The sequence below is a fragment of the Astyanax mexicanus genome, chromosome 4 (assembly GCF_023375975.1).
Source record: "Astyanax mexicanus isolate ESR-SI-001 chromosome 4, AstMex3_surface, whole genome shotgun sequence".
NCBI classification, from domain to species: domain Eukaryota; kingdom Metazoa; phylum Chordata; class Actinopteri; order Characiformes; family Acestrorhamphidae; genus Astyanax; species Astyanax mexicanus.
The window spans coordinates 46,213,162-46,225,399 of NC_064411.1; the positions used below are offsets into that span (position 1 = coordinate 46,213,162).

The following is a 12,238-nucleotide window of genomic DNA, read 5'->3' on the forward strand; positions in this document are numbered from 1 at the left end:
TAAAAGCAATATAATACGGCTAGACTCACTTTCACTGAAATGCCTCACAAAGCTAAAGCAAGCTAACATATTCCATATTCATGTTTATTATTCCATACTAGAACAAAAGCAAACTATTCTACTGGAGGCTTCAATATTGTAAAGCTAACTGAAATGCTTACACACATTAAGGTTAAGACTTCTAAGTAACTACAGCTCTGGAAAAACAAACTTGAATCAGTTTCTCTGATTTTGTTATTTATAGGTACATGTTTGAGTAAAATGAACATCATTGTTTAATTCTATAAACTACATAAATACTAAATATTTCTCATTTTGAGCATATTGTCATTTAGAGCATTTATTTGCAAAATAAAAAAATGGCTGAAATAACAAAAAAAGATGCAGAGCTTTCAGACCTCAATGCCTCAAAATAAAGTTTTAAGAGTTCAGAAATCAATATTTGGTGGAATAAACTTGGCTTTTAATCACAGTTGTCATGCATCTTGGCATGTTCTTCTCCACCAGTCTTACACACTGCTTTTGGATAACTTTATGCCTTTACTCCTGGTGCAAAAATGTACGTTCTTCTGCTCCAGAGATTACTATACTGTCTGTACTATTATTATAATACTATGAAAGCTATACATCAACAATAGGTGGCTATTAAAGTAGCTACATATATCCATTAAAAAGGTGTCTAGAAATATGTGTACATATTCTGTAGTTTAACTGCAAGCTTAGGGCTCAAACTAAATGCATGCATGCTGCTCCTAATGCTAAAGCCACTCATGCTTTAGCAGCTCTGTGTCCATCCATCTCTCTCTCTCAGAGGTCATTTGAGTGTGAGTTTGCAACGTAGGTGGATATGACACATGCTTATGTAACACTGTGTGTGTGTGTGTGTGTGTGTGTGTGTGTGTGTGCCTCTTTGTACTAGCCCATAGCCACTTCAATTAAGAGGTCACTCAAGTTGATTGCAGTGAACCTCTTCATCAGCCACATTCAGCCAAGTTCCCCAGCTCTACCCACAACGCCTCTCCCCGAGACCTCTTCGCCAGAATGAGACATCAAAACGCACAAAAGCCCCTTTTAAATGGCCGTCTCTCTTCGGCTGTCAGAGCCGCGAGTCGGAGACGCGTGTGCAGAGAGGCCTCTTTTGTTTGGGCTGCCGAGAGGCACTTGGTATTCCGGAGTAGTCGCTGCATTCTGTGTTGCGCGGAGGGAGAGGTGGGCGAGGGATAAATATCATTTATGACAGAGCAAGGGGAGCAAGTTTGGTCCTGCGACAGCGACTTTGAGCCGGCGGGGCTTCCTGGACAGGAATGTGACTCAGGATGTAGTACCATCTTCAGAACCCAGCACGTGCTGGTACTCTTTAAAATAACAAAGTTATAAACATAAAGTAACATGCAAAAGTCATGTGGTAGAAGCACGTAAATTTTACAAGTGTTTTTTTTTTTTTGGATGCACCCAAAAAATGGGTGATCAAAAATAACCATTTGTGTAGGAACCGGGGGGATATCAGAAATAGGTGGATATGATGACGCAGAAAAAGCAGAAATTGTTTTAAAAATAAACTTTTATTTTGAAAGTGCGCCAAAATCTGCACCCCCACCATGAAAAGCACCCCCTCTCGGGAGCGCATTTCTAATTAAAGTTAGCTAAAGCAATTATCTCCGGTGTGTACAGGCTGCCGAGAAGGGGTGCTTTTCATGGCAGGGATACAATTTATAGCTCTCATCACTTACCTCACGTGTTGTGAGGCCAGTGTTGTGCCGAATTCAGCACCCCCGCCATGAAAAGCACCCTCTTTTGGGAGAGGCTGCAGGTGATATTTCTGTTTCCTTATTCCTGTCGAGTCTGTGTAGCTTAGAACAGTATCTTGGGTATTTCCGTTTTCTAAGTAAAGTTTAAGCCAACGATAAGACGTGGGTGCTAGCTCCTGAGAGGGCGTGCTTTACCTGGCGGGGGTGCTTTTCCTGGTGGGGGTGCTGAATTCGGCACAAAACTGGCTTTACACGAGAGGAAAGTGATGAGAGCAATGAATTGCAACAATAACAAGAGTGAATGTAATGTGGAGAAACATGTTTAGGCTGTAAAGTCAGCTTTAGTTGAATTTAACTAATGTGTCCCACCCCCAATATCAAACACCTTAACTGCACCATCTTTACTGCACTGCCTTAACTGCTACACCTTAACTGTGCCGTCTTAACTGCACCATACTAAGTGCACTACCTTAACTGCACTGCCCTAACTCTTTCAATATCCTACGCCTTTAAAAATAACAAAGCACTTTTGGTGTTGAAACTTTTGATTTGTTTCCAGTTCACTAGTTTTCCTTCCTTTCGGGAGCACTTTTGGTAGGTACTGACTACTACATACGAAGAACATCCCAGACCCAATATCCAATCATCTAGCCCAGTGTTTCTCAACCAGGGTGCCGCAGCACCCTGGGGTGCCGTCTGGCTTCATCGGGGGTGCCGTCAAAATATTGCGCCTCACGTGCATATTTCCTTTCCAGAGTCAGCTCGTGTCGGGGTGTGTCCCAATTCACAGGCAGCATACTCTGAAGGATGCGACCCACAGAGGCGGTGTATTACTGCGCAGCTGTGACGCAATCTGTCTTCGAATACAGCCTCTGAAGGATGCAGCCCCTAAATTGGGACACACTGTAAAGTTTTTGTCCCCCCACGCGATGCACGCGCTATTTTATTTCATATTCCGCCAGCAACACCCCTCGTTCTCACCTGAAGTACTGCGCCAGCACCCCCAATCCCCCCCCCCCCCCCCCGTCCGTAACCTGGGGTGCCTTGACATCTCGCATATATTTAAAGGGTGCCGTGATAGAAAAAAGGTTGAGAAACGCTGATCTAGCCAACCCTCAAGCCAATGACACTTTTAAAAGTATCTCAGATTCTCATGCTCATGCCAGTTTCTTTAAACTTCCAACACATTGATTTCAAGAGCTGACTGTTTACCTGCTGCCCAATATGTATATTCACATAAATAATATGTATATAAGTGTTTAATAATTCACAAGCGTGGGCTTCTCGGTTAGGCACCTGTATTATTTATGGGTCTGTTTACAGTATATCCAGTGTGAGTCGTCTGAAGTAGTGAAGTACAGTGGTTGTGTGTCTTGGTGTGAATCTTCTAAAGCAGAGCATCAGTGGATCTGAGTAAACGGTTTGGAGATTCTCTCCTTGTTCCCAGCGCTGAAGGTGCCCTTGTAGAAGCTGCATTATTCCATTGATTCACGTTTTCAAGGGTAGCATTTCAATTACAGTAGATAAGAGATGGAGCTTTTCTGTTGCTGTGGAGTATAAAAGCCTAGGACTCTTTGTAATACACAGTGGATGCTTAAGTATATCCGGAATGAGTTACAGGCCATAAAACTGCATCACCTTAACTGTACCGCCTTAACTGCACCAGCTTTACTGTACCACTATATCAGTACCATCTTATTTGCATCACACCGCCTTAACTGCACCCCCTTAACTGCACCTTCTTTACTGTACCACCTTATCAGTACCATCTTATCTGCATCACACTAAGTGCACTAAGAGCCTTAACTGCACCCCCTTAACTGCACCACCCTAATTGTACCATCTTAACTGCACTAAACTAATTGCACCACCTTAACTGCACTACCTTAACTGTACCACCTTAACTGCACCGTCTTCACTGCACCGCCTTAACTGCACTACCTTAACTGCACCGCCATAACTGCACTACCTTAACTGTACCACCTTAACTGCACCATCTTTACTGCACCGCCTTAACTGAACCACCCTAATTGTACCATCTTAACTGCACCAAACTAATTGCACCACCTTAACTGCGCCGCCATAACTGCACTACCTTAACTGCACTGCCATAACTGCACTACCTTAACTGTACCACCTTAACTGCACCATCTTTACTGCACCGCCTTAACTGCACCACCCTAATTGTACCATCTTAACTGTACCAAACTATGTGCACCACCTTAACCGCACCGCCACAACTGCACTACCTTAACTGCACCGCCATAACTGCACTACCTTAACTGTACCATTTTAACTGCACCATCTTTACTGCACCATCTTTACTGCACCACCTTAACTGCACCGCCTTAACTGTACCACTTTAACTGCACAACACTAAGCACGCCACCTTAAATGCACTACTAACTGCATCGTCTTAACCACACCACCTTAATTGCACCATCTTTACTGCAACACCTTAACAGCGCCACCTTATCAGTACCATCTTATCTGCATCACACTAAGTGCACCACCTTAATTGCTTTACCTTAACTGCACCAGCTTAATTGCAGCTCCTTAACTGCATCATCTAAACTGCACCACACCTAGTGTTATGCTATGGTGTTGCTAAGCGGTTGTAAAAAAGTGTGCTATTGTGTTGAAAAGTGGATGCTATGCTATCCCAATTGTTTATGTTTATGTTTAGGTGTTGCTAAGCAGTATTCTGTGTGGCTGCTATGGTGTTGCTGATTGGTTGCTATGGTCTTCTAGGTGGCTGTGATGAGGTTGCTACAGTGTTGCAAGGTGGTTGATGTGGCACTTCAGTTGGTTGCTATGGTGAAGCAAAGCAGTTGCTATGTCTCCTATGGTGGCTGCTAAGGTATTCCAGATGGTTGCTTTGGAATTCTAGGTGGTTGCTGAGATATTATACTGTAGGTGGTTGCAATGGTGTTGATAAGTGATTGCTATGGTGTTTCTAATTGGTTGCTATGGCACACAATGCTTCTATTGTGTTCTAGGTAGATGTTATGAAAAATAATATAATAAGCTCCCTTTCTCACTCATGCTTGCTCTGTTTCTCTCTCTCTTTCTCTCCCCCACTCTCTCTTACTCTGTTGCGTGAGAGTGTGTGAGAGGGGAAAGGACAGAGCGCGAGAGTGGTCTGGTCATAATGGAGGTGGACAGTATGGAGGAGAGGTGTGTGAAGAGCTTGGCTCACAACAGCAAAACACTCTTCTCTGAGCGTGTGCAGCGCTGGAGTGCGGAAGCGACTCTCTTAGATTGTCTTGATACGCCTGGTGCAGTGGTGCAAACACACATACACACAATCACACACACAATTACACACACACACAATCACATAAACACACAGGGCTTTATATCCAGTAAGTCAGTCACCCTGGTTGGATGTGAAATGAAATCAATGCGAGTGTGTGTGTGAGGAGAAGCGATTGCAGTGTAAGAGTGTCAGAGGTGCTAAGAGACTTCTTTAGCCCTGATCATCACACACACACACACACACACACATAAAGAAGGAAAGCAGTAGTGTCACTGCTGCCCTGTATTGCAGACATCCCAAGTTGCAAAAGTTGATTTCAGTATTCAGTATTCAGAGGTGAAATGAGTTTTATGTTTTTTCTTTTTGGAAGGCCCTGCCTCTGCTTTCCCTTTTTTTTTTTTTTTTTTTTGGAAAAAAAGCCTTTATTTGACAAAAAATGACAGTTACAATATCACAAAAAATTGCACAACATCAAAAACATTTCATATCATATCACAATAATTATTAATATTGCCTCAGCCATGATCTGCTTTCTCTCACTCACTGAACAAATCCCGTCCGGGAGGGGGGAAAACACTGCCCGCCCACACTAAAAACTTATTGGCTGTCTCACAGACTCTTTGCAGAGAACAGGCCAATCAGAATCCTCTCTGTTTTCTCTCTCTCCTTCCCGCACGCGATTAGAGAAAAAAAGTCTGTCGCCTGTGTGCGCGTTTGTGTGCAGTGCGCGTTTGGGGCGCTCATTCTGATTTCCGGGAGATTATATGTGACTCGCAGGCATCAGGGAGCCACTGCTGAAATGCGGGAGACTCCCGCCGCTTCAGGGAGACTTGGTTTGTCTGGTATTGTGCAGAGGTGGAAAAAGTACTGAAAAATTGTAATTAAGTAAAAGTACCTTTACTTTGGTAAAATTCTACTCAAGTAAAAGTAAAAGTACACATCTAAAAATCTACCTGAGTAAAAGTAAAAAAGTACTCAAGTTACATATTTACTTTTAATTATTTGATGTGAAAAAGTAAAACAAATCATAAATTTAATTGTTTTTAATGAACTATTATTCAACATAATAATTTGGACCTTTCAGGCAGTATTTGTTCAGACCACCCCATAAAACATTTTCAAGAACAAGTGGTATAGGTTTCAATGATCCATTTTTTTATTTGCTGTTAAAAATTATGGTCATATAGGTGACTATAAACTGTAATTTTATAGTTTTACAGATAATTGTTTTTTTTCCCCAGCATTTTACTTTGTACTCAGTAATTGGGAGTTTTCCAATGTAGCAAAGTAAATTACTTGTGTTAAAATGTACTTGAGTAAAAGTAAAATTACCTATTTTAAAAACTACTTAAAATATTACAAATTACTCATAAAATCTACTCAATTACAGTAACTTGAGGAAATGTAATTCATAACTTTCCACCTCTGGTATTGTGGGATGTCATAAGATAGCAGCATATAAAATAATCATGAAGTATTACCTCAGGCAATTGCTTCAGAATGCTCATACATCTTTAGGTTGTGAGGTGATATCTTGTGAGTTAGGTTACACACTGACCAAGTTTCTCATGGCAGCAAGGCGACATGGGTTATCAGAGTTTGAGGGAGGCCTGATATTGAGTACCAGATATGTGGGACGTTCCATTTTTGAGGTAATTTGAAGGTATATATATTGGGAATATGTTATAGAAGGCATTACCAGCACAGTGAATAGAACAGTCAATGGGTCCTAATAATCATGACCTGTGGCTTCTGTCTAGGAGTGTCCAGCAAACAGACAAATGGATCTGGCAATTATCACCATTGCCTACATGCATATCCCACAGTTTCACCTTCTATTGGACATGGCAAAAGTCCTATCCCATGAATTAAGGCATGTCATTGTAAAATCCATTGAAACCATACAAGAAAATGGACTAGTTCTAAAAAATGTGAAGTTATGTGAATATTTAAAAGTATAGTTAAAAACAAGATACTAGTCTAATCAGTGGTACACAGAAAGAAATCTGAAGCTGTGTTTGGTCAGAAAGCTTTTACATTATACAATATACAGAAATATTTCTAGTATTGTGACTGGTTCATTTGCATATAAACATCTGTTCTGTTAAAGCAGACTTATAAAGTGATTAGGCCTATAAAACACGTTCTTTGTGAGAATAAATAAAGATCAAAATATTTTATACTGAGCAATTACATTTTGGATCATATCCTTAAAACCCACTATTCAAGTACCATACCAAGTATAGTGACTTTTTTTAAATATATACTGCAATTCTTCCAATTAAATTTGACTAATTATGCTCTCTGTAATGAAATATACAGTTGGGTCAGCGTTCTTTGATACAATAAGCAAATAGATCATGATACAATAAAATATTGTCATACTGCCCACCTCTAAGATCAGAGTAACGTTTAGCAGTTTCATTTTCTGACTGTATCAAGCTAAATTCGAAAATAAAGAAGAAATGGTTTTTCATCCAATTTTACAATGATCAAGTTTTTCATTTCAGCGTTTCACAAACAGAATTTCAAAAAAAAATGAAAAGTTGAATTCTTAATTTTTGTATCTTGTAACACTTGTAACAATCTGATGGTATAATCCAATTTGTGCATAAGCAAAAATAAAAAAAAAATAAGAAGATAAAAGATTTTTTTTTTCCATTTTTCCTAAAATTAGGATTGTGAGGGGCAAAGATGAAAAAAATAATAAAAGTAGAAAAATGGATGAAAACTTTGTAACCATGTACTCTGCACTACATAAAAAAAATGAAATAATGAGTTTTTACATCCAATTTTCTATTTTTGCATTTATCCTCAAATTTTCAGAAATTTTAATTAATAAACATTACACTGACCCTCTAATTAAGACTATTTAATTAATTTAATGGTGAAAGTTGCAAAATTCATTAAAAATGTTCTATTCTCAGCCTTTGGCCAAATATTTCATTCAGTTTGGATTGGCTGATGCATTCCTAAACAGAGCAGTTAAAAATATGTATTTAATATACTGTATACCTAACACATACAAACACTCATATGCACAATTCTCAGACAGAAACAAACTACACTTTTATTGATCACTCTTTGTGCTCTCTCTCTCTCTCTCTCTCTCTCTCTCTCTCTCTCTCTCTCTTCCTCTCTCAGACAGGCTCGTATATTTAACAAAAGCAGGCAGGGCTGTGAAATCCCAGGCCCCAGTCACACTCTCTCCTCTAATGACTTTTTAATTTACAGTCTAATGGTAATGCACTTGGCAGGGCCAGGATGTGGCCTACACACACTTCTCCACTCAATAACGCAATCACTTTAGTCAAAATGAATACCCACATCAGCCATCAGCACGAGAGAGAGAGAGAGAGAGAGAGAGAGAGAGAGAGAGAGAGAGAAAGAGAGATGTGGGGGTGGGCTGTAGAGAAAATGTGTTTATGAAAGAAAAAGTGAGAGAGAGAACCAAAAAAAAAAAAAGAATTAGAGCACATTTACACCTGTTCACACTGTGACTAGACTGAATCTGGATCTGGATCTGATTCTAGCCACGTGCACATGCTGTAATTATTACTGGTGGTATTTGTCTGTACTGTGGGGAGTTTAGGTTGTTGAGTCTTGGAGAGACAGTTGTGTTTACACTGCTACAGAATGTGGCTCAGGCACATTTCAAATCACTTCCTGAAGTGGTTTGAGTGATTTGGATTGGATTTTGCACCTGTTTTAATGCGTTTTGGCTGTGTTTGTTTACACTAGTATTTTCATGTTGCTTAGTCTTATCCAGATATAATCCTGATTCTCAGAATGCATGAAAGGACCAGGTGTAAACAGAGAAGTCAGAAAAGGAAAAACGGAAAGAGAACAGAAAATAGAACACCCTATAAAATATGCAGTATCTCTTTAAAATAAGACTCCTTCATAAAGGGGTTATAAATAGTTTATAAAGGACTGTATTAATGGTTATAATTTAAGTTGTAAATTCTTAAAAAAAACATGAATAAGCACTTACATTGCATAAATAGAACAAAACAACAGTGAAAATTACTTTTTAATCATATCTACTAAAATGATATAGAATGTTAATGTAATAGTTAAATAAATAAAGTCATTAACAGAAATGTTAATGCTGGCTGATAGATAAGACAAAATAAGATAAGAATCTAGTATGATCTAAGATTTAACAGTACCAGTATAAACGAATGTGGAATTACTATTTGTTAACTGGCAGACCACGGTTGCTCTTTCTTTTTATGTGTTGTAACTGCTTATTAATGGTTTATAACTTAATTAATCACCATTAATAAAGTCATTTATTGTTAATCTATTTATAAACCATTCATAAAGGAGCCTTATTTTAAAATGGTACTAAATATACTATGAAAATCAACTGTGTGCTGTTTGTCTTTCTGAAAGAGAAAAAAAAGACAGACAAAAACCTTCTCTTTTTTTAAAATATCTGAACAGGCGTCTGTTGGCTGATGTATCAGAGCTGGGGTCAGTCCAGCAATATACACATACACATTTAGGTGGGGCCTAAATAAAACAGGCTCCTCCAAAATCCTCTCTAACCAAGTTATAATTATCTTAAGCTGATGTGGAGCATCTGAGCATCTGATTCTTTTTTTTTTGTTACTTCTTATGTTGTAATAAATTTGAGGGTTTTCTAACACTGTATTATTCTTATGATAAAATTGATACAAAATATTTCCTTACATTTCTTATGTTTATTTCCATTACTACCATCTCTTTTAATACTGCTCTAATAAATGCCAAATGTCCACATGATTAGTGATTACATATTTTCCAAAAGAGAGAGAAAGATTTGAATGCGGTTTTCTAGTTTTACAAAATGAAAGACAGAAAAAGAAAAGAGGGAGGTGAGACAGGAAGTGCAACAGAAGCTGTGTGAGAAAACGAGAGAAGCTTTAGGGGGGAGGTGTGATGTAGAGAAAAAGTGTGTGTATGAAAGAGAAAGAGGAGGAGTGAGAGAAAGAGAGAGAGAGAGAGAGAGAGAGAGAGAGAGAGAGAGAGAGAGAAAGAGAGGCCAACTTAAGACAGTATGATTACATAAGTGAAGGTTAAGATCAAGAATAAAACATTTAAAGAGACAGTGAGGCAACAAAAATGGAGAGAGATAGAAAGAGACAAAGAGAGAGAGAGAGACAGAGAGAGAGAGAGAGAGAGATAGCAAAAGAGTAGCTGAGTAGAAAGTAATAGAGTTAGCTATACCTCCACGACTCTCGCTGTCAGCTGGTTTAACCTGAATAGGCCGTGTCATCTGCAGAGAGAGAGAGAGAGAGAGAGAGAGAGAGAGAGATGGAGAGAGAGGGAGAGAGGGAGAGAGAGGGGTTAATCCGGAGGCGTAAGGATGAGACCAATACATTTAGGACATGGTCAGTGAATACAGCTCTTTTCTAACACCCCAACTAACAGCCGGAGTCACTCAGAGTGCAGCCAAGTACACCCCCCCCCCCCAACACACACACACACACACACACACACACACACACTCTTTCACACACACACACACACTCTCTCACACACACACACACACCTCTCACCCCTCTAACCGCTTGATAAGATACAGTGGCTGACGTTTAAGGCCCAATTCCAGCACCATATTTATCTGCCCTAAACCATCCTTACAGCACCGGTCACTCCATTAACCCAGCGTGAATAAGCCCCCCGGTGCTGGATTAAACCAGTCTGATGGAACCGGCCCTCACACACTCCCTTCATATCAGCTTTATACGACTAGAGATACCCATGCATTTACAGCCTACAAAAAAAAAAAACACACACACAAGCAAAGCACAGTCAACTGTGAACCATCAGCAGATACAGCATCACCACTTCATCACTTCCTTTATATACCTACACTGATATGCTAAAAAGCATGGACCATGGATAAATTGGTCATGAATTCCCACACTATCCACAGAGGATATTTGGGAACGCTCATATCTGTAGAAGTTGTGAGGTGCTATCTTGTCTATACGTTTAAACACTAGGCAACATGCTCATGGCAAGGTGGCGTGAGGTCTGATAGTGAGCATTCCATCTCCAAAGCTGATACATTTATTATAAATATTTAACCTCACTCTTTCCACCACGGTGTCACATGGGCACTGTAGGAGTGGGCCAACATAGCAGTATTGAGATATATATATATAATGTCATATAATTTTGATTGAATCATACAGTAACGACATGTGGCGACAGAAACATCAACATGAACTCATGGGATTTTTGCACCAGGAGTGGTATAAAGTTATCAAAAAGCAGTGTGTAAGACTGGTGGAGGAGAACATGCCAAGATGCATGAAAACTGTAATTAAAAAGCAGGGTTATTCCACCAAATATTGATTTATGAACTCTTTCTTTGCAATATTTGCATCTTTTTTTTTTTTTTTTTTTTTCAGGCATTTCTCATTTTCTGCAAATAAATGCTCTAAATTACAATATTTTTATTTGGAATTTGGGAGAAATGTTGTCCGTAGTTTATAGAATAAAAGAACAATGCTTATTTTATTCAAACATATACCTATAAATAGTAAAATCAGAAAAACTGATTCAGAAACTGAAGTGGTCTCTTAATTTTTGTTTTAATGGTAAGTCTGATTATCTCCTAGATAACCTATATAATCTACACTATATGGGCAAAACACTATATTGTGCCCCTTTCCCTTCATTGTTATACCCAAAATCAGGGGTATTTAAAAGAAGTTTCTTGCTTTTGTTGGAGTAACAGTCTCTACTGTAAAGAGGGACGGCTATCAACATTTTTTTTACTAGACTATCTACTAACTAAATAGAGGACACCCTCCATGATTCCAGAGACTCTTATTCTCTTAACAATATGCTTCCACAAGGACTAGACCAGCTGTGTGTGTATAGTGTATCTGTGTGCAAATAGCAATATAGGTGCAACCTAAAAAGTATCCGAATGTATTCATCAGAAGGTGTGTCTACAAATATTTGGACATACAGTATACATAGTGTATATTGCAAATGTATTTATACATAATAACAATAGAGCATACCGACAGTGTCCATTAAAATCCTTGTATCTCCAAATTACAAGGAAAAGGAAAAACAAAAAAATCTTCTTGGACCTCAGTGGATGCCAAGGGACATTTTGAAGCATTTCTATTGGTCCATTGGTCATCATGTGATTCTGACACAATGTAAACAATAACCAAGAGAGTTTGAATATGGATAAAACCAACTTAACCAACAAGTGTTT

The 12,238-nt window shown here is 39.0% G+C and overlaps 1 protein-coding gene across 2 annotated transcripts in view; it reads right to left on the bottom strand.

Annotated features, from left to right (window-relative positions):
* Positions 1-12,238, bottom strand: part of zgc:165603 (uncharacterized protein LOC571425 homolog) — a 234,374-nt gene that overhangs the window by 100,044 nt on the left and 122,092 nt on the right. For both annotated transcript variants that reach the window (XM_022678960.2, XM_022678961.2), the window contains exon 3: positions 10,222-10,270. In XM_022678960.2, the coding sequence (XP_022534681.2) occupies positions 10,222-10,270 (49 nt within the window). The remainder of the gene's footprint in view (positions 1-10,221; positions 10,271-12,238) is intronic.